The 23,343-nt window shown below is 38.1% G+C and overlaps 1 protein-coding gene across 1 annotated transcript; it reads right to left on the reverse strand.

Annotated features, from left to right (window-relative positions):
- Nucleotides 1-13,257: 13,257 nt before the first annotated feature.
- On the reverse strand, nucleotides 13,258-15,337 carry LOC126344704 (U5 small nuclear ribonucleoprotein 40 kDa protein). The gene has a single exon (XM_050002041.1). It carries the CDS (start codon nucleotides 15,091-15,093, stop codon nucleotides 14,059-14,061), a length of 1,035 nt encoding a protein of 344 aa, XP_049857998.1. The 5' UTR covers nucleotides 15,094-15,337; the 3' UTR covers nucleotides 13,258-14,058.
- Between the last annotated feature and the right edge of the window lie 8,006 nt (nucleotides 15,338-23,343).

Below are 23,343 nucleotides of genomic sequence, written 5' to 3' on the forward strand. Positions count from 1 at the left end.
AGAGAGACGTACGTCACTTTCAGTTCTCAAGTCTATGCCATAAAGTACAAAGCAGTTTATTTTATAGCGTATAGGGTTCAGCGCAATATATAAAACGAAAACTCAGTCACCCGGTATTTGTCGCTTGGCAAGCGTGCTGAAACTGTTCGAAACAAGCAGTACTTTTGTTTCATTTCCAATTAGTTGATTCTTTTAGCACGTTTGACCTCCTTTATATTTCTGGAGAAATGAGACGAAAGACTGATCCGATAAATATTTACAGCTCTATGAAGTTAGCGCTCTGAAGAATACTCATTCTAATTTATTGAAATTGTTACATCTTCTGATTCGCGACACTATAACGCTCTCTACTGATTATACTTCTCATGGACGCCCAGGATTAAATTGTGTACACTAAGAAACATCTGGTTTACGAAATATGATATGGGGAATTATGGACTTCAATTATTGTTCCATGGTTTCTTCATTTTCGCTTAATAACAGTTTCAATGAGCGAGGGTTATCCAAATGCATTTCTTTTCACAACGATTGCATTTATAATTACAAAATATGTATGTTATAGAATTTTTTGAGGGTCATCGTCTTTTGCTGTTGACTGTAGAAATGATTTATTTCACATGTGCAATTACGGCCTTAAAGCCATTATCAAGTATTACTGCAAAATATTTTCTGCAATTAAATTGTAATCTTTGTTCTACAGATTTAGAACAGTATAATCGGCAAGTAATAGTGAATAATTTGTCAACATACAACCAAATCTGCAGTCACCAATCATTCTTTCAGAAAAAAGTCCTCAGCCCTCATGTTAACTCTTATGGACCCTCATTTGTTGGTAGGCCTACTCAGAGACAAGATGATTTACCAGTCTGGATCATCACACACTTATTTTATGATTCATAAAATGGCTTTGTGACACTGCCATCTGTGTGAGATAACGTCAGCCTAATACGATGTACTTGAATTTCGTTGGGTTTTATTTCAATTGAAACATATATTTTTCAGTCTTCTAGTGCATATGTCAGTCATAAATTAACTTATTGAGGTGGCTCTCATTTTTACCAGCAGATTTGTTGACTCATGATGGAGTTGATAGGCCTACTCTTCCATTTTTAGTACATAATAGTCACTCCTTTTTTACTCCACTGTTTGTAGTGACCACCACATAAGTACCATTATCCAATAACAAGGCTGGTCACAATGTAGAATAATGTAAATTCTCATAGTAACTACAAACATCTGACAATATTCTGCACAATGAAATCCATCATGCTTCTGCAGTACAAAATAATTGTTTGTACTCTTAAGTAAAGATGACACTTTGAGTTGCAGTCAGGCACAACAAAAAGGCTATTGCACATTACAGATTTCAGTCAAAGGCTTCTTCAGCAGAAAGAAACACATTTCACATACAAAAGCACTTCTCATGCACACATCACAACAACCACTGGCAGCTCCGACATTATGTTCCGAGCTGCCGGGGAGGGCGGTCACGTGTGTGTGTGTGTGTGTGGTTTTTTTTCTGACAAAGGTTATGGCCAAAAGCTAATGTATTGTCTTTTAGTTGTGCCTGTCTGCAACTTACAGCGTCATCTTAATGGTAAGAACATTTTACTTTTGCATTTACATTGTTAAAGAGTTCCTATCATTAGCAGTGACATAACACCACCTGTTTAAGTGTCAGGCAAAAGTATTAAAGTAGACGGAAATGGAAATGAGTGAATGGCGTTAGTGGCCAGGAGTTCCCAAGCGGGAAGTTCGGCCACCAAGTGCAAGTCTTATTGAGTTCAACATCACATTGGGTGACTTGGTGCATTGACAATGGGGATTAAATGACAATGAGGACACCACAACACCCAGTTACTGAGGGGAGAAAACCTCCCACCCCAGTTGGGAGTTGAATTCGGACCCCCCGTGCATGGCATGCCAATGTGCTGACCATTCGGCTAATGAGGCGGACATCAAAGTAGATGGTGGATGAGAATGGGGAGTATATATGAGCGTGAGTCAAATGAAAACCTTAAATTTTTAATAACAAATCAAAATTTCGCACTGTTATTCTGTAAGTTGGTAAGCATGCTAGAAGCAGCATGCAGAATGGCCTGTAGGTGGCAGCATAGTGCAGATGCACACATACCATCGCAGTATCAGTATAAAGATGGCCGCCCCATTTGCACCAGGGAAGAACAGCGTTCTCTTATTCGGTTTTTGCATAGTGAAGGTATGAAACCTACTCAAATTCATCGATGAATGAAGGTTCAGTACAGTGATGCATGTTTGTCACAGCAGCAAGTCTGCGAATGCAGTAGGAAGTTCGCAAATGGTTTGACTTAAGTGGAAGATGCTCCTCGTCCAGGTCAGGTACAACGAGTTGTGACTCCACAGCACATTGCAGCAGTTGAAGCCATAGTGAAGGAAAACTGCCAAGTGACACTGAATGACATTGCAGCATGTTTACAGATTAGTCATGGATCAGCACACCACATTGTGCATGATGTGCTCCAGTTTCACAAAGTGTCTGCAAGACGGGTGCCACGGCAGCTGACTCCTGAAATGAGAGAACAACATGTTGATGCTTGTGGAGAACTTCTTTGGCACTTTGTACAAAAAGGTGATGGCTTCCTTGCAAGAATCCTTACTGGGGACAAAACCTGGTTTCACATCCACCAACCAGAAACAAAGAGAGCGAGCAAGGAATGGCACCATTCCTCATCACCAAAACAAAATAAGTTTCGAACAGAACCATCAGCAGGAGAGGTTGTGCTGACACTCTTTTCGGATGAGAAAGGCATCATTTTGAAGCATTACATGCCTAGAGGGGCCACTGTCACCAGTGCATCATACACAGATCTCCAAAAAAATCATCTGCGGCCTGCAATCAAATCAAAGCGATGTGGATTGCTGTCAGCAGTTGTCCTTTTGCAACATGACAGTCCAAGGCCCAACACTGCCCGTACAACAGTTGCAACAATCACAGACCTGCATTTTGAGTGTCTTCCTCATCCACCATACTCACCAGATCTTGCCCCAAGTGATTTCCATATGTCTGGACCACTCAAAGACACAATGGGAGGAAAGAAGTTCTGTTCTGATGAAGAGGTACGCCACGTGGTGCATGAGTGGTTGCACGAACTACCAAAAGAATTTTTTTCTAAAGGAATTTATGCACTTTGTAAGTGCTGGAGGACTTGCATTGAGCATGGGGGAGATTATGTTGAAAAGTGATACAGCTTTGTACCACTTCTGCACAATAAAAAATATTTTAAGTTTTCATTGGACTCACCCTTGTATATGAGGACACCACAGAATAATAAATTAGGGCGATTACTGTTTCTGACATGGGTCAGTAATACAGATGATCAGCATTGCAAGTTAGTTAGTTACATACTTCATATATCATTTGAATGGTTCTTTTATTGAAATGATGTGAAACGAGTCAGTTTATGGATTAAGCTTTAACATTAATGAAGCATTGTTTTTTAGTTCTTCTCATCCACACGCTTCAAAAGGTTTTTAAAATATATAAACAAGTAAATTAAGAAAGTAAAACCTGGCTGCCAGTTTTCAAGTAGAAATATGTAAATGGAATAGAAGTTGTCCAGGAAAAAAAAAAAAAATGATTTTGAGTTAGATTTAAAATTTGCTTTGCTATCTGACAGACATTTTATGTTACTGTGTAAACAATAAAAAATTTTTGTTACTGCGTATTGAGCTCCTTTCTTAGCCACTAACAGGGTAATAAAGGTGCCCTTGAGTATTGCAGGTATGCACATTATTGTTCTTTGTGGTGGATTATTTGTGATGAATTTCATTACCAAATATATGTACTGTGATACTGCAGTTAAACTGCCTAGCTCCTTGAAGTGGTAATGAACACGACAGATTATTCTTACTGCTCACTTTTGTGAAATAAATACTTTCTTTCTAAGTGGTAAGTTTTAAGGTAAAATTATTCCATTAAGACATTATTAAATGGAAATATGCAAATTATATCATGTGATTGATTCGTTTGTTCCCAAGGCTAGCAATCATCAGTATGTACACCCAAAAATCTGAAACATTCTATCCTATTTACAGACTCCTGATCACATGCTACATCAATTTTTGGTAAGACTCTCTTTGATGTACAGAACTGATTTTTTTCTCAGAATTTAGGGAGAATCCATTTTCTGAGAACTACTACATAATTCTTTAGAAAATATCATTTACCAGCTCTTCTGTTGCTTTATCTCTTATAGTGTTTATTTTAACACTATTATTATCTGCAAAACATACCAATTCTGCTTGTTGAATATTGATTGCAAGGCCATTCATGTATATAAATGATAAGAGTGGACTCAGACTGGACCCTTTGGGAGTCCCCTTGTGATTTCTCCCCAGTAACTAATATTTTCTACCCTTCTGACACGGTCTGAATTATTCAACAGAACCTTTTGTGTTATGTTTGCTAAGTATGATTCAATCCAGCTGTGCATAAAGCTGTCAGTTCCACAAAACTTGAGTTTTTCTAAGAGAGTAACATGATCTACACATTCAAACATCGTGGAAAGATCACAAAAATACCAACTAGCGCTGTTTTATTATTTAAGGCTTGTATTATTTAATGAGTGAAAGTATAAATAGCACCCTCAGTCGAGCAACCCTTCTGGATTCAAATATGATGTGCTAAGTAAATTATTTCCATGTAAGTGTGAGAATACCCCTTACTTTTTTGACTATTTTGGAAAACATGTTCAGTAAAGAAAGTAGACAATAATTGCCTAATTCTATCTTGTCACCTTTCTTATGAAGAGGTTTAACAGGTTCAAGAGAGAGTAAGGAAGAATCAGTGCACAAAGAAGTGGGATACGGAAGAACTACGGAATGAAGAGATATGTTTTAAGTTCTCTGATGTTACAGATATTGTGATAAGGAATAGCTCAGCAGGTAGTTCAGTAGAAGAGGAATGGACATCTCTATGAAATACTTCAGTTGATCAACAAAATATGGAAATACAAAAATATTCCAGGAGATTCAGGTTGCTTAGAAATAAAATACACAGGAAGTGCAGGGAAGCAAATTCGAAGTGACTGAATGAAATATGCGAAGAAATAAAAAATGAATGGATTGTCGGAAGAGCCAACTGAGCATGTAGGAAAGTCAAAACAAGCTTCGGTGAAATAAAATAAAAAGCAGGGGTGGTAACATTAAGAGTGCAATGAGAATTCCACTGTGGAGAGTGCAGATAGGTGAAAAGAGTACATTGAAGGCTGTATGAGGGTGAAGACTTGCCTGATGATGGGATAGAAGAAGAAACAAGAGTCAATATAGAAGAGATAAGGGATCCAGTATTAGAATCAGAATTTGGAAAAGCTTTGGAAGACTTAATACTGAATAAGGGGGTAGGGACAGATAACATTCCTTTTGAATGTTGGGCTCCATTAGGTTCCCTTTCTGTGCAGTGACTGTGGAACATAGAATTTTAAAGAATGTAGCAACCAGTCGTTTTTCTGCAACTGGTTGCTACATTCTTTATAATTTTAGATAACATTCCATCAGAATTTCTAAAATCATTTGGGGAGGTGGCAACAAAATGACTATTCACACTGGTGTGTAGAATGTATGAGTCTGATGATATACTATCTGACTTTTGGAAAAAAACATCATCCACACACGAACTTGGGATCTTTGTCTTTCACGGGAAAGTGCTTTACTGTCTGAGCTACCCAAGCACAGCTCAGGCCCGCACCCCGTCCTCACAGCTTTAATTCCACCAGTACCTCGTCTCCTACGTTCCAAACCTCACAGAAGCTCTCCTGCCAGAAAGTTTCATATCAGTGCAAACTCCACTGCAAAGTGAAAATTTCACAATTCCAAAGATTGGAAGGGCCAACAAACATCAGAATTATCATACAATCAGCTTAACAGCTCATGCAACCAATTTGCTGACAAGAATAACTACACAAGAATGGAAAAGAAAATTGAGGATCTGTTCGATGATGATCAGTTTCACTCTGGGAAAGGGAAAAGCATTAGAGAGGCAATTCTAACATTGTGGTCGATAATGGAAACAAGACTAAAGAAAAATCAAGACAGATTCATATGATTTGTTGATCTGGAAAAAGCATTTGAAAATGTCAAATGGTGCAAGATTTTCGAAATTCTGAGGAGAATAAGAGTAAGCTATAGGGAAAGACTGGTAATGTACAATATAGACAAGAACTGAGATGAAACAGTAAGATTGGAAGACCAAGAACGAAGTGCTCAGATTAAGAAGGGTTAAAACAGGGCTGTAGTGTTTTGTCCCTACTGTTCAACCAGTACATTGAAGAACCAATGACAGAAATAAAAGAAAGGTTCATGAATGGAATTAAATTTCAGGGTGAAAGGATATCAATGATAAGATTCACTGATGATGTGCTCCTCGGTGAAAATGAAGAAGAATTGGAGGACTTGCTGAATGGAATGAACAAGTTAATGAGTACAGAACACAGATTGAGATTAAGTTGAAGGAAGATGACAGTAATGAGCAGTAGAAGAAATGAGAACATTGATGAACTTAACGTCAGGATTGGTGATCACAAAGTAGGTGAAGTTACAGAATTCTGCTCTTAGACAGGGAGAACATAAAAAGCAGAGTACCACTGGCAAAAAGGGCATTCTTGACCAAGAGAAGTCTACTAGTATCAAGCATAGTTCTTAATTTGTGGCAGACATTTCTGAGAATATTTGGAGCACAGCATTGTATGATAGCAAAGCATGGACTGTGAGAAAACCGGAACAGAAGCGTATTGAAGCATTTGAGATACAGTTGGAAACTTAGGTGGACTGATAATGTAAGGAATGAGGTTCTCTGGAGAATCAGCAAAGACATGAATACATGGAAAACACTGACAAGAAGAAGGAACAGGATGGTAAGACATCACAGAATAACTTCCATGGTACTAGAGGGTAAAAACTGTAGAGGAAGACAGAGATTGGAATACATCAAGCAAATACTTGAGGACGTAGGTTGCAAGTGCTAGTCTGTGATGAAGAGATTGGCACAGGAGAGTAATTCTTGGCGGGCAACATCAAACCAGTCAGGGGACTGTCACTTAAAAAAATAAAAAATAACTGTCTGGAAAAATTTCCTGCCCCATTGATTTTATATGTATCACTAAGGATATTGCGTGTTGAGTTAGGAAAACTTTTCAGAATTCTATCTGAAATTCCATCAACACTGCAGGAGGTTTTATTTTTTAGAATTTTCATAATTCTATTAATTTCAGTGAAGGATGCTGGTGATATTTCTAGTTGCTTAATTTTTAAATTATTCACTTTATTCTTCAACTGAACCATTTAATCCTATTTTTATCTAGAACATGTTTGTTAAAACTACTCGCAACTTGTGAGTTATCAGTCACAACATTGTCATTTAGTTTAATTGTTACTGTATCTTGTACATTGACTGGCTGTTCTGTTTGGTGTTTGATAATATCCCAGGTAGTTTTAATCTTATTATCTGCACTGTTTATTTCTGTCATAGTGTGAATACTTCTGGACAAGTAAGACTATTTGCTGATGAACAGTACAGATGGAAATTTTAAAAAAAGAAGCAGAATGTGATATACTACAAAAAGACCTATAATTTCTTATAAAGGGACAAATAAATTCGGTAGTGAATGATGAAAAGGATCTGATGGCAAATTTTGCCAAAGCTGTACATCTAATTATAATTACAAATGGGGACTGCACAACATCAGTGTTTCAGATGCATATATTGTATAGTAATTTTGAGTTTTGATGACCTATACTGGATCTCACATACAAAAAAGTATATTTAAGGTTTATGTTTCTACAAATAAAAGGCACCAATAGCAATACTGACAAGTAGATAGAGTTGTGTGCCTGCATATTATCGGCAATAAAATTGTGCTGAAAACAAGTTAGGTACGTATGAGGGAACCACAAGAGGGCAAAAAAACCATGGGAATGATAAAAAATAGAGTTAGACTGGGAAAGCCTGGAACAAAGAAACAAAACAGTCAGGCTGGTGCAATTTTTCATATATACATCCAGAAGATGCCTAGCAGCTGTCCACATGAGGAACATATAAGTAAGGGAAATATCCCCACCACTAAAAGAATGTTAAAATTCAGAAGAACACCACAAGTAAATATTCCTATCCTGATATAGGAATATGGGAGTGGGACTTTTGAAAGAATATCTTCAGTCCTTTTACGTATAAGTCATCAGAATTCAGTGCTTTGTTGATCAGTGTCAGCATGTACAGCAACTTTGTTGACGTAATACCATGTCAATAGCCAACAAGTTTACTCAGCAGTATGATCTGTGAGTGAAGGTTTTCAGTTTTTCTCAATGAAGAACCCTGAATAATGGCCTGACCCAAGAATCAGTCCTGGTTCCTCTTCTGTTTATCTTGCAGGTTGTTATATACAAGCTATTAACTTTCAAGAAAATCCAGTATGTATATGAGTTGCCACTAACATACCACAACAAAGATATCAAGCACTGTGAGAATACACACTCAAGTGACATCAACATACTGAATGAGTAGTTTTGCAGAAGGCTCCAACCAGATCTAAGTAAAACAGGAGAGACAGATTTCCACATCCATAATACAGAGGGACTCAGGATGTTACATCTGGTTTTAACGGGATCTAAGTTTCCCATGGCTATTTCCATAAACACCTAGGTGTAGCACTTGATTTACACTGTCATTTAAGTGGCACAGTACAAACTTATCAAAGACTCTCGTCTTATGAGTAAACCTACACCACAAAATAGCTGAATACAACTGGCAAGCAAAATCAGATATGCTACGCAATGACACCTGCATACTCAGCTTCTGAGTATTGTACCACTGCATTGGAAAACAGCACACACACAACTAAGATAGTTATATGTCTGATATATTAGCATTTAATAGTTGCCTGTTCTATCTAATATTCTCTCCCCTCCAGATCAAAGCTGCCACGCTGCACATTCTAAGAACTCACTTCCACACAGTACTACGTAAAACCCAACAGCTAAATGCCTGTACTCGGGCAACCCACTTTGGGTCGATCTTTGTGTCACAGACATTCAATGTCACCATGAAATGGAAAGGAACAATCAATCATCCTAGACCGTCCACCTAATTCAAGACAAGGACTTCAGAGTTTTACCTCTCCCATTGCAGACGGTAGAGACTCAACTGCACCTAAATGGGATAACGACAATACGGCCACATCTTGAAGAAGTGTGGTTATTTTAATGTGCTGCTTCTAACTGTGGTTCAGACGCACAGGTAATAAGACATACTGTGAAGGACTTCCACCTTAAAGGAGGTCAGAAAGAACTGAATGAAGTGATAGAATGCTGCAGTCTAGTTGTTGCATATAAACATTTGCCTGTAAATGCATTGCGTGTTTGTATGAGTATGTTGTCTAATGCCATATGATAATAGTACACACATACAAACAATGGAAACTCTGGGAGGGAATAACAACAGTATTATGAGGACAGATAGTTACTCACCATGCAGAGCAGATGTCGGATTGCAGACAGGCACAATGAAAAGACTACTAAAAATTTAACCTTTTGAACAAAAATGTCCTCATTCAAAAATGGAATAAACACAACTCACACACACATGGCCACTGAGTCTGGCTGCTGTGGCCCGACTGTGCAGTCATGCTGGGACCATACTAGCCACCATCCGCTAAGTAACTGCCATCACAAGACATCAACAGCCAGACGTTGTAGGCCAGAGTTTGCTCGTCCTGAGCACTGACTTATCAGTCAAATGCTGTCTGCCACAGCAAGAATGCTCCACTCCACGTGACATCGAGCTGTTCACAGTTGTGACTGTGTTTGTGACAGCACACTGCCACCAAGGACTGTGGGTCAAAACCCATACTGTCCCCTGTACATGAAACTGGAGCATTACAGTACCATAACCATGTCTGATAAATGTATAAGGTTTTAACAAGGCCAATACTAAATTTGCTCTTGCTCTCCACTGGTAAACCCCACCCTCATGGTGAAAAGTGTGGAAAGACCACCCTGACAAGCTACCGTCCAACAGGGCTTACATTACCCAGAAGTACCTACTCCATTACACTTAACTATGAAAAACAACAAGGAAGGGCAAAACATTGTGTTTGGCACATAGCTGCATCCAGAGGACTAAGATAATCATTCACATAAGCTTGAAGCAAGAAGTTATGTCGAGAACAACTTACCTAAAGCCATATATACTAGACATAAATGCAACATATCATAATACTTTATCCATCGTGCCATTGGGGTCAATTGGTTGTCAACATAAATACGGTATTAAGGTTGGCCATACTATCAAAGGAGGGACCATCTGGGCCTTTACTTCTCAGTGCGGATGGTAAAATACAGAAAATAAATCAGAGAGCTCAAACAGCAATGTGTTTTTTTTTTAGTCATCCCACTACTGACAGGTGAGATGCAACCACCCACAAATTCCTCTCCTGTACCAACCTCTTCATCTCAGAGTAGCACTTGCAGCGTACGTCCTCATTTGTTTGTTGTATGTATTTTTATCTCCGTCTTCCCAAACAATTTCCACCCTTTACAGCTCCTATTAGTACTATGGAGGTTATTCCCCGATGTCCACCTAATTTTCAATATTCTTTTGTAGCAACCTTTCTCAAATCCTCTGATTCTCTTCTGGTTTTCCCATATTCCATATTTCAACACCTTACAATGCTGTGCACCAAATGTACATTCACAGATTTCTTCCTCAAATGAAGGTCTATGCTTGATATTAGTAGACTTTTCTTGGCCAGGAACGCTGTCTTGGCCTGTGCTAGTCAGCTTTTTATGTCATCCTTGCTTGGTCCATCATGGGTTATTTTGCTTCCAACTTTGTCTACTTCATGATGCACAATTCTGATCTTAACTTTCTCAAAGTTCTCATTTCTGCTACTTCTCACTACTTTTGCATTTTTCACTCCGTCCATATTCTGTATTCAATGGACTGTTCATTTCATTCAACACATCCTGTAAGTCTTCTTCACTTTCACTGAGGATAGCAATGTCAACGGTGATTCTTAACATTGATATACTTTCACTTTGAATTTTAATACCACTCCTGAACCTTTCTTTTATTTCAGTCATTGCTTCTTCGATGTATAGATTGAAAAGTAGGGATGAAGAACTTCATTTGCCTTATACCCTTTTTAACAGAGCTCTTCATTGTTGGTCTTTTACTCTTGTTGTTCTGTCTTGGTTCTTATACATATTGTATATTATTCATCTTTCCCTAGAGTTTACCACTATTTTTCTCAGAATTTCAAGTGTCTTGCACTATTTTACTCTGCTAAACACTTTTGATAGGTCAACAAATCCTGTGACTGTGTCCTGATTTTTCAACAATCATGCTTCCATTATAAAGTACAGTGTCAGTACTGCCTCTCTGATGCCTTTATCTTTCCTAAAGCCACATTGAAAGCCTCATGGTGTAATGCCAGTCTCACACACACTGTACACCAATGTGAATAGTCATTTATGTAGTTGCCACTTCCCCCAGCAGTTTTAGAAATTCCGATGGAATGTTAAGTATCCCTTCTGCTTTATTTGGTAGTAAAATTACCGGAGCTGTTTTAAATTCTGAATCTAATAGTGCTTTCCCCATCCCTTTCTTGTGAACTCCTGTTTCTTCTTCTTCATGTCATCAGCCAAGTCTTCCCCCTCACAGAAGCCTTCAATGTACTTTTTCCATCTATCTGCTTCTTCAGGAATATGACGGAAACCATAATTCCAAGCAAAAAAGTCCAGTAAACGTGGGCTCTAAAAGGCACACCATAAGAGCTATCAGCACTTGTTCATCTTCAATACTATTAAACAAATCTCTTTTACTGCGATCTCTTTGCTTTCCATATTTTTGAGGAGGCAGCAGTATGGATCAATACAAGAATTTTTTGTTTAGTAAACATGGGCTAAGATGCTTACTTTAAGGGCTATGAGAACTTCTTAAGCAGAAGAGATGTGTTTCACAGCAGCCACCTATGTACATCGCAAATAATGATAAAAATTTAGATAAAATCAAGGAGCCATCTTGATACCTGTTCTTCCTCACACTACATATGAACAGATTTTTTTCCTCTCCATCTGGACCACTTACTGACCCAATACACTACTATATCAGTAACCCTCTAACCAACAGAATTCTGTAACCTATTAAGGATCAAACAGAATCACAACACAGTATTTAAAAACAAATTGAAGGAAATTCTGAACGATAGCTCCTTCTACGAAAGAGATATATTTTTACATACAGATTAGCAATTTAACAATTATTAGAAAGAATTAAGTTGTCTTATAAAGAAATGTTTCACATTGTTATGAAGTGTCATACTCACTATCTATGGAACAATTATTAATCTAACCTAATCAAACAATCATTATCATGGATTCAGAAAATACCGACCAGTTATGTGAAACTCTTGCTTTTCACAAATGAATTACAACATAAGAGTAAAACATGAAGGTAACCGGAAGTGGACTAAGTCTTTTTAACCTTTTATAGGATTTTTCATTCAGAACAACTCCAACACTTACCACGGGATACCCAAATAAGCACATGACTAGACTGAGGATGTTTTGACTGGTGGAACACAGCATTTTATTCAGGATTAGCAGTAACCCACAAATGGCAAAGTTACAGCTATTGTGAGAAATACTGAAGCTACCGAAACAACCCAGCTGCCCAGACCCACAATGCCATCACATCTGCAGACCAAAAACACTAACCGAAAGCAACAATGTACACAATACACTCCATGGAAAAATTATAGTTATACCTATGACACAACTTTTGTTGGCTTTGTCAATTCACTATCACTTTGTCATCATCTATCTTGACCTTAAGCTGCATTACAGCTCAGTCTTTCACCAAAAACCTGTGTTTCAAAAAATAATACAGATGCAAAATATATATTATAAGTCTTCTGTTATCTCTCTGCACACAAATATCATCACACTGACTACACCACATCTGGTATGGATGGAATCAAGTAAACCCACAAAGTGTCTCCCTGGGACATGCAATGATCATTATAGCTAATTGTCATACATTAATGACATTGCAAAGATTATTAGTTGATATACTGGATTTACCTGCAAATGATCCAGTTACCTAAATGCTACATTGTTATAAAAACTCACATATTGATAAAATGTCAAGATTTGTGCAAACATTATCCAACTTTTAATGTAGAGGTATAACAAGTTGTTCAGACATCATAATACACCACAGACCAATCTGTTACCACAAACTTTATTTCACATCCAATGGCTTCTCCAACTCTAAACCAAATTATTACTTTCCAGCTTAACCTGGGCCTCACAGTATGTTACACATCAAGGTGTCAACACAGCAAAGATTTCTGTCGACTGCACTATCACACTCTAGCCAACAAGGTATTGGCCTGTGACTATGTCACTGTCACACCCTTCTAATAAGATGTAACCAACCTCAAAAATATTAGTTACAGCTTTTACTCTGCATCAGTATTTTCACACTTCACTCATGATACAAATCAGAAGAGAACTCCATATGCCCTATGTCATAATAGAAAAAACTCTTCCCCCCTCCCCCGCACTTTACACTATTTTTAATGATACAAATGTTTGCATTTGAAAGAAGAGTAAACAATTTATTGTTCTGTTATCCTTAGGAATTCACAAGGATGTATAACAAGGCAAATATATTAAAATCTGAGGCTAGCTAATGAAACATTTTTATTACTCTGTTTCATATCAATATTAGACAGATTCACACTTGTCACACACACAGACCTTTGCACCGTCCATGAAAGTCAGTGGATTGCTCAACATATATTGTAGAGCACTTCATTACACAACTAAACACTAGTCCACCAAGTAATCTTCAATCTTGAGTCCTAATAATATTTACAATAGTAATAAACTATCTGGGCCAGCTTGAGTGCACCATTGGTGAACTTGTACTTCATATAAGGAAAATTATATTGAGACAGTTGGACAATAACAGAGCTTTTCTAGTATTAAAAAGAAAAATGTCTAGCACATAAGTAATACCATTCATTCGATTTCTCCCAGATATATCATTTTATCACTTGCGCCAGAAAGAATTATAGGTTCTTTGGGATGAAAATCTACGTCGTTTACACTGCCATTATGTCCTGGAAGTTTATACAAAATTCTTCTCGATGTTGTATCCCATATATAAACATAACGATCAGCTGAGCCGGCAGACACTTTTGATCCATCTGGGGACCAAGCACAGCGCAGAAGATTCTTTTCAAAATTATGTTGGTGCCCCGATAAAATTTTCACACAGCGTTCTTGGGGAGCAAAAGGACGTACATCCCATATGCGAACTGTATTATCCATTGAATTCGATAAAACATAGGAGCCGTCAGGTGAGAGTGACAGACCAGTGACAGTATCTGTGTGCCCTTTGAGTTTATACAGCACTGAGTTCTTCCTCAAATCCCAGACTTTGATGTCATTGTCTAGCCCGGTGCACAGAACTTGTTCTGCTGTATCACTGAATGTAACTGCTGTTATCTGATATTGGTTTGTGAGTGTTGTACACTGACCACGTTTTCGCGGATCCCATACTTTTACAGTGCAATCGTCGGAACCGCTACAAACCAAAGCTGGTCCACGCCTTGCAGAATGGCACGAATTTACAAACGTAGAATGACCTTTGAGTTTCTTTGTCCGAACGCCACTTTCAATGTCCCAAACTCCCACTGTACAATCTGTACTTGCAGTATAAAGTGTATTTCCATCTGTAGAAAAGTGGACCTCCATTATTGCGCCTGTGTGTCCAGCCATAAGAGAAATATTCTCACATTCTCCATAAACTTTCCATAAAAAGATCTGCCGGTCAAAGCCAGCAGAAGCCAGATATTGGCCCTCCGGATGAAACTCTACCGAGAAAATTTCTCCCTGATGTCCCTCCAGCAACATAATAGGCGCAAACAAACTCGATGTTCTCGGAATGTCACTTGGTACCATGCTGGTACCTTTACTCGACACCAGTTCACTTTTAGATCGTTTTGAATCTGGCACCAATGCCATGTCTTCAGCTTTCCTTTTCACTTCCATCTTGATGATTTTATTCTGACTGTCACAATTAATGTAATAAAGCTACATTTAACAATAACAACAATATCACTACGTCACAAGTCCACAAAACACCGCAAAAATCCATTCGCAGCACACACACCGTTTTGTTTACGAACCAAGCGTGTGTCAAAGATACTAGAAAAGAAACGGAACAAAGTTTAAGCAATGGAGGTAGAATTTGTACCTCCATGGTTAAAGCTGGGTTTACGTTGGCAAGTCCTTGCAGCAATTAACTTCCTTGGAGGAACTTGCCACGCTAGTTACGAATGTAAGAATTTCTCCAAGTCGACTTGGCATTTTTTTTTCGAAAGTGATTTGCTGTCTGTCTCCTCCTGCTACGGGAGGGTTCTGTATCTTTGGTTCACAACCAAGTAAACTGAATTGAAAACACTAATTTCCCAGTCTTTTTCTTTTGCGTAACAAACAGGAAAAGTTATTGAAACAAACAAGTCGAGTGTCTTAAATAAATAAAGCAGGACGAAGACCCTGCATAATCAGAACAAATAGTGGTACAATAAATATGGACACTGGCCCATCCGGGGAGAGAGGAGGCCATCCCCTCTTGTTGTGCAGTTATACAATCGAGAATTACAGGGAACGAAAGCTCTCCTGGGAATGAGCATGGATATCGCGAAACCGACGAGCTATGCACCAAAACGCACATTGGAGCGTAAGAAATGAATAAAAGAGAAGAGACGAGCAGTCGTCATTCAACAACATCGGCAACAAATAACAAAGGAGGTAACAAATTCGACAACACTCAACAGAACTGTAGGATTCGCCTAAAAAGGTCAGTAGTGCACTACACATCAGTGGCTGCTACTCATGTAGTTGACTGTGTGGGGGTGCACACAGATGACTGTGTGTGGAGTGCATTCAGGGTTTCTTTAGATTAGGCGACTGTCCATCCAATGCAAATAACTATGGTCGTAGGAAACACAGAAGTATCAGTGTAGGATCGAAATAAATGCCTCCCACAGGTAAGAGTATTAAAATCCTAATGGTAAATTGCCAAAGCATTCGCAAACAAAGTGCTGGAGTCTGCAGCGCTCATAAAAAGCAGCAAAGCTCACATTATACTAGGTACAGGAAGCTGGTTGTAACCTGAAATTGACAGCAGTGAGATTTTTGGGGAAAATTTAAGTATATGTCGAAAGGACAGGCAAATGGGAAATGGAGGTGGTGTATTTGTCGCAGTAAACAAGAAACTTAAATCTTTCGAGGGAGAAATTTAAGTGCACATGAGGTTGCTTGGGAAGCCTCAGGCTCAGGGTTGGACATAAAATGATTATTGGATCCTTTTATCGCCAACCAAACTCATCTTCCTATGTAACCGAAAACTTTTCAGTTCACTTCTATGTAAGTTCTCCAATCATACTGTAATCATCGATGAAGACTTTTTCATCCAACGGTTAATTGGGAAACTTACAGTTTGGTTAGTGGTGGGCGTGATAAGACATCTTTTGAAACTTATCTAACTGCCTTCTCTGTAAACTGCCTAGAACAGATAGTTAGGAACACCATGCAGGATCGGAATATAATGGATCTAATGACAAAAAATAGACCTGACGTCCTTGAGAACGTCTACTACGAAACTGATGTCAGTGACCATGATGCAGTTGTGGCAACAATGATTACCAAAGAAATCTTCCTTTACAAAGGAGAACCCAGGAGAATTGCTCCAATTTAATCCTTGCACCACTGAAAAGATGAATGAAATAAGTACTAGTGTTAGTGATGTTGAGAGACAGAAAGATATATATTTTCAGTAAATTAGAGAAAAAATCAGTAGTGTTATATCTCAGTGAGAAACTTGGAACTATGAGCAAAGATCAGGAGCATGTAGAGGAACTCAAGTTTAAATTCTGTATAGCCACTGAAAAAGAAACTTCTAAGGTAACTGAAACTGCTGCATAATAGATGTAAAACAAAACACTGGGCTGTAGATGGAGAGATGCTGAATGAAACGCATTTGGTTGTCAAGAGAGCAATTTGTGAAGCCTTCAATGACAACCATAGCAGAATATTGTGAAGTGATCTTTTACAGAACCCAAAGAAATTCTAGACATGGGTAAAAACTATTGTTGGCAACATAGTTAGTGTCCACTCCATAGCACATAAGACAGGAACTGAAGTGGAGGGCAGCAAAGCAAAATCTGAAATACTTAACTCTGTTTTCAAATGTTCCTTTACAAAGGAGAACCCAGGAGAATTGCTCCAATTTAATCCTTGCACCACTGAAAAGATGAATGAAATAAGCATTAGTGTCAGTGATGTTGAGAGACAACTGAGATCGTTCAAAAATTGAAAAAGCTTTAGGTCCGGATTGATTCCCTATTCTATATTGAACTTGCGGCTTACTTAGCCCCTCTTCATGCTATAATCTATCATAGATCGCTCCAACGAAAAACCGTGCCATATTCTTGGAGAAAAGCAAGGGTCACACTGTTTTACAAGAAGGGTAGTAGAAGTGATCCACAAAACTACCATCCAGTATCCTTGACGTCGATCTGTTGTAGAATCTTAGAAAATATTTCGAGCTCGAACATCATGAGGTATCTTGAACTTTCTCTATGCCCCCCAGCATAGATTTCGATAACATCGATCATGTGAACCCAACTTGGACTTTTCTCACATGACACACTGAAAGCTTTGGATCAAGATAAGCAGGTAGATGAGTATTTCTTGATTTCCGAAAAGCATTAGACACAGGACCACACCTAAGCCTATTGTCAAAAGAACGATCGTATTGGATGTCAAGTGAATTGTGACTGGATTGAGGACTTCTTTTGTAGGAAGGACGCAGCATGTTATCTTGGACAGAGGGTCATCATCAGATGTAGATGTAACTTTGAGCATGGCCCAGGGAAATGTGTTGGGACCCTTGCTGTTCATATGGTATATTAATGACCTTACAGACAATACTGATAGTAAAATCAGGCTTTTTACATATGATACAGGTATCTATAATGAAGTATTATCTGAAAGAAGCTGCATAAATATTCAGTCAGATCTTGATAAGATTTCAACATGGGGCAGAAATTGGCATCTAGCTCTAAACGTTCAGAAATGTAAAAAATTTGCAATTCAGAAAACGAAAAAACGTAGTATCCTAAGACTATAATGTTAAACAGTCATAGATGGAGTTGGTCAACGTCTACAAATACTTGCATGTAACACATTACAGGGATATGAAAAGGGATGATCACATAGGTTCAGTTGCAGGTAAAGCAAGTGGTGGACTTCAATTTATTGGTAGAATACTGGGGAAGTACAACTAGTGTATAAAGAAGATTGCTTACAAATCACTCGTGCAACCAGCTCTAGAATATAGCTCAAGTGTGTGAGACCCACACCAAATGGGAACAACAGGAGATATTGGACGTGTACAGAGAGGGACTGCATGAATGGTCACAGGTTCATTTAATCCATGGGCGAGTGTCACAGAGATGTTGAAGGAACTGAACTGCAGGACTGTTGAAGATAGATGTAAACTATCCCAAGAAAGTCTATTAACAAATTTCAAGAACCAACTTTAAATGAATACGCTAGGAACATACTCACGTAGAGATCGTTAGGATAAGATTAGAATAATTACTGAACACCCAGAGGCAGTCAAACAATCACTCCTCCTGTGCTCTATATGTTAACGGAACAGGAAGAAACTCTAATAACAGGTACAATGGGACATACACTCTGCATGCACTTCACAGTTGTTTACAGAGTATAGATGTAGATGTATGTCTGACATGACACTGGGTGGTAACTCATTAACACACAACATACACAAGAGAAGAGTGGAATACCAAGGAAAAATCCTTCACAAACAAATGTACAGCTGATATATGACCAAAACAAAAATCAAAAATATCACACTGATGCAATAGGCCTGTTTTATGAATTTGTTGAGGGTCTTACTGATAATGTAGGTAAATACCACCCCATGCAGGTGAAAAAATTATTTACCTCAGATTATGAGTACAAGCAGAAAATAACATTTCTCAAGGTAGTGGGGAAAAACGTAATTCGTATTGATTTATCAACAAGGGAGGCTGCAAACAAGGTTTTGGAGGACAACTTGCTACATAAACAGAAGGTAGCATACGTAACAAACAACAGAAAACATCAGCAGGGTGTTTGTAGATCCTGAATTAACAGAGTTACTACTGAAAGACGTTATTCAATCTGTAATTACAGGCACCCACGTATGCAAGATGATCAAGAGAATAAGTAATTTCGAAACAATGAACTACTTACTCCAGCAGATGTGTGTGGTCACATTGCATCACAGTTCGTACCAGTATATGTGAAAATATATGCCACAAAGTGCAATTTTAGACCATACATACCCATAGTGAGGCAGTGTTTTAATTGCCTTCAATATATCCATCTTTAAAACCAACGCCAGTCACAGACTCATTGCAATCAATGTGGAGGTAACCATAAGACAACTCAGTGCACAAGTGAAATAACGTGCTATGTCCACTGTGAAGGGAACCATACATAAAAAAATAAGTCTTGCCCAAATCATCTAAAACAACAAGAAAGTGTCTGCTACATACAATATGTCCTTTAAGGGAGCTGAGGAATATATAAGCCCAAGACCTTATTCTGCTGAGGTAGGGAGCAATGGTAGGAGAAAATCGAAATGGGAGAAAAAGTTCCCTCCACCCTCTTACCAATAAAAACTATTCAGAACAGTTTCACAATAACTGTTCACAACAGTTGGGCAAAACAAATAAAGACTGTGCCTATTTTAGTTCCTCGTTTTGCAAATATAAAGTTACCGATATATCCTATTAAAGAGAATCCATATGCGCCAAGACCACATACTCCTAAACCACAACAGGCAATTATACCAAGAGGAAAGGATAGGAACATGGCAATAATCGAAAATCTGGTACTGGAATAACAAATCTAATAACACAGCTTACCTCATTAAAAAGGGAGTTTGGATCAAGCTAATATCTACAATATGGTTGCTTGTATAGTATCAAAAATAAATATCCATTGGGACAGAAATAGTCTATACTTACATTCCACTCATATGAACAGAATGATGGATATTATAGTTCTCTGGTGGAATGCCAGAGCCTTATATGCTAATAGAGAGTCGTTCATGCATGAACTGAATACTAATGACTATTCTGTTTCTGTTGTAAGTGAAATCTAGGTTAAACCAAACATGACTATTGGATGTTGAGGATATCAAGTACCAGTAATAAGATCAGATAGAGAGGATGGAAAAATTGGAGTAGTCTATTGATTAGTATAAAACTCGACTATAAACTATTTACCACACCAGTAACTAACCTTAACTTTCGAGCAATAACATTAGAAGCAAATACTAACAAATGCAGTTTCTCCCTTGCATCTGTTTGTCGTCCCCAAACTGTAGGAATTTCGAACAACACATACACACACTGTTGCAACACATACCAAAAATCTTCCTAATCTGTGGGGACTCCAGTGTCCGCCACACAGCATTGGGGTGTAATATAAATAATAATGTACATGTGTACAGACTGTCTTGCATTAATGTTTGTTACATGATTATGTACAATGATGGATCAGTACCATTAAACAAAGGACTGTGGATGAGACCAACTGCAGTGGATATAACATTAACTTCTCCCTGTATGAATCACAGCAAGGTCAGCTCTGCAGGATACTATTGCATCAGATCATTTCCCTGTAACTGAAAAGAGAAAAATTACCAAACACATATTGCCAACATACTGACTTGAAACATAAACAAAGCAGATTTGTATAAATATCGCCTAGTTCTTGAATTAGAGATAAAATGAAGAGGAAAAAGAGGAAAAATCAGATTACATTCAGCGTACTTCAGGAAGAATTCAAACTAGTAAATACCTACAGGTAGAGGCTATTGTCAACATAAATTGTAACAGAAGTCACAGGATAAAATACTTGCATAATTTATGAGAGCATCATGCCTGAGACTAAGAACAGCTGTTGGCCTTATGTGTGGTGGGAATCCCAGCCAGATATACTCCACATCCTATCCTATGAACTAAAACGCAATGAAATGAACTATAAAATTCTTTATTGGGGCATGCCCTAAAAACGTATTAGAAAACCTAAATTTACTTCAATTTTGGGTTATTAGACACCGCCTATGAGCTTTAAAGTATTCTGTAGTCCACGTAAGTTAAAAAGACAAGATTAATTGTGAGCTTGATTACTATGGAACATATTACATGAGCTGCTTTGGGAGCAAAAATGACTGACAAAGGATTTTCTAGAAAACTGGGATATTTGTTTGCAAAAAACTCCGCCCCCCACAGCCGGTTATGCGCTTTTTCTTGTTACACTTTGTGTTCCAGGAATTATAAGCAGGTGCATATGGTACTGGACAGCAATAAGTCAAGTGATGTGCGACTGTGTAATACTTCAATACAATATGATGAAAGGTGCTGCAATCTTTGAACCTTATTTTAAGAACAAATGAGACTGCAGGTTCTAAATTGAGTAAAGTAATGATCCACCTAATTATACCGAAATGATGTGTCATCATCACTTCACTGAACTTATGCTTCACAGCGATAATAAACGATTGAAGCATTAAGTCCATTGTCATTCTCAATGGAGAGAAGTCTTCTGAAGTAAGAGTGATTTCAGTTGTGCCGCAGGGGAGTGTCATAGGACCGTTGCTATTCACAATATACATAAATGACCTGGTGGATGATATCGGAAGTTCACTGAGGCTTTTTGCAGATGATGCTGTGGTGTATCGAGAGGTTGCAACAATGGAAAATTGTACTGAAATGCAGGAGGATCTGCAGCGAATTGACGCATGGTGCACGGAATGGCAATTGAATCTCAATGTAGACAAGTGTAATGTGATGCGAATACATAGAAAGATAGGTCCCTTATCATTTAGCTACAAAATAGCAGGTCAGCAACTGGAAGTAGTTAATTCCATAAATTATCTGGGAGTACTCATTAGGAGTGATTTAAAATGGAATGATCATATAAAGTTGATCGTCGGTAAAGCAGATGCCAGACTGAGATTCATTGGAAGAATCTTAAGGAAATGCAATCCGACAACAAAGGAAGTTGGTTACAGTACGCTTGTTCGCCCAATGCTTGAATACTGCTCAGCAGTGTGGGATCCGCACCAGTTAGGGTTGATAGAAGAGATAGAGAAGATCCAACGGAGAGCAGCGCGCTTCGTTACAGGATCATTTAGTAATTGCGAAAGCGTTACGGAGATGATAGATAAACTCCAGTGGAAGACTCTGCAGGAGAGACGCTCAGTAGCTCGGTACGGGCTTTTGTTAAAGTTTCGAGAACATACCTTCACCGAAGAGTCAAGCAGTATATTGCTCCCTCCTACGTATATCTCGCGAAGAGACCATGAGGATAAAATCAGAGAGATTAGAGCCCACACAGAAGCATACCGACAATCCTTCTTTCCACATACAGTACGAGACTGGAATACAAGGGAGAACCGATAGAGGTACTCAGGGTACCCTCCGCCACACACCGTCAGGTGGCTTGCGGAGTATGGATGTAGATGTAGATGTAGATGTACATATGTAATCCATGATACAGGAGAGGTGTGTCTTAACAACAACAACTCACAATATATGAATACTATTTTAATTATTTCTTTCATCTTAAACATCTGAAGAAAGAAAGATGAGTCTGAAGAACTTGAATGTATTTGTCTTACAGGAAGAATTATGGCTGAAAATCTGCCAAAGCTACATAAAATATTCTCTGTGAAATGAGTCCATACAAAATTGATCATTTACACCACCCCTTGAATGGCTATGTCAAGGTTTATATCATGTTTGACTATCCATTCAAGGTGCCATTGGGTTGGTAGTTTTACATAACATAGGAAAATATAAACACAATACTCACATTTTGATAAATACACTGAATTATACTTTTTGTTGCCCAGAAAATACTTTATAAATATTAGGAATTAGAATCAAGTTTTTATGGAAATACACAATATGGTCTTTTTATATTTGTCATTCAGTTAGTTACATGAGGTAGTTACCTTTTATTCTTTTGGTGATTCATGAGCTACGTTTCTGCTTACAACAAAATATGAAAGAATATTTGAACACACTTGGCAATCTTGTATGTTCAACACATATTTTGTTTGCTACCCACATTTTCAAAATTGGTTTGTATTTTTACGTTTTGTTTCCTTTTACAGTGATGGGGTGCTGGTAACAAGTGGATTTCCTT

This window comes from Schistocerca gregaria, chromosome 1, assembly GCF_023897955.1.
Source record: "Schistocerca gregaria isolate iqSchGreg1 chromosome 1, iqSchGreg1.2, whole genome shotgun sequence".
NCBI lineage: Eukaryota > Metazoa > Arthropoda > Insecta > Orthoptera > Acrididae > Schistocerca > Schistocerca gregaria.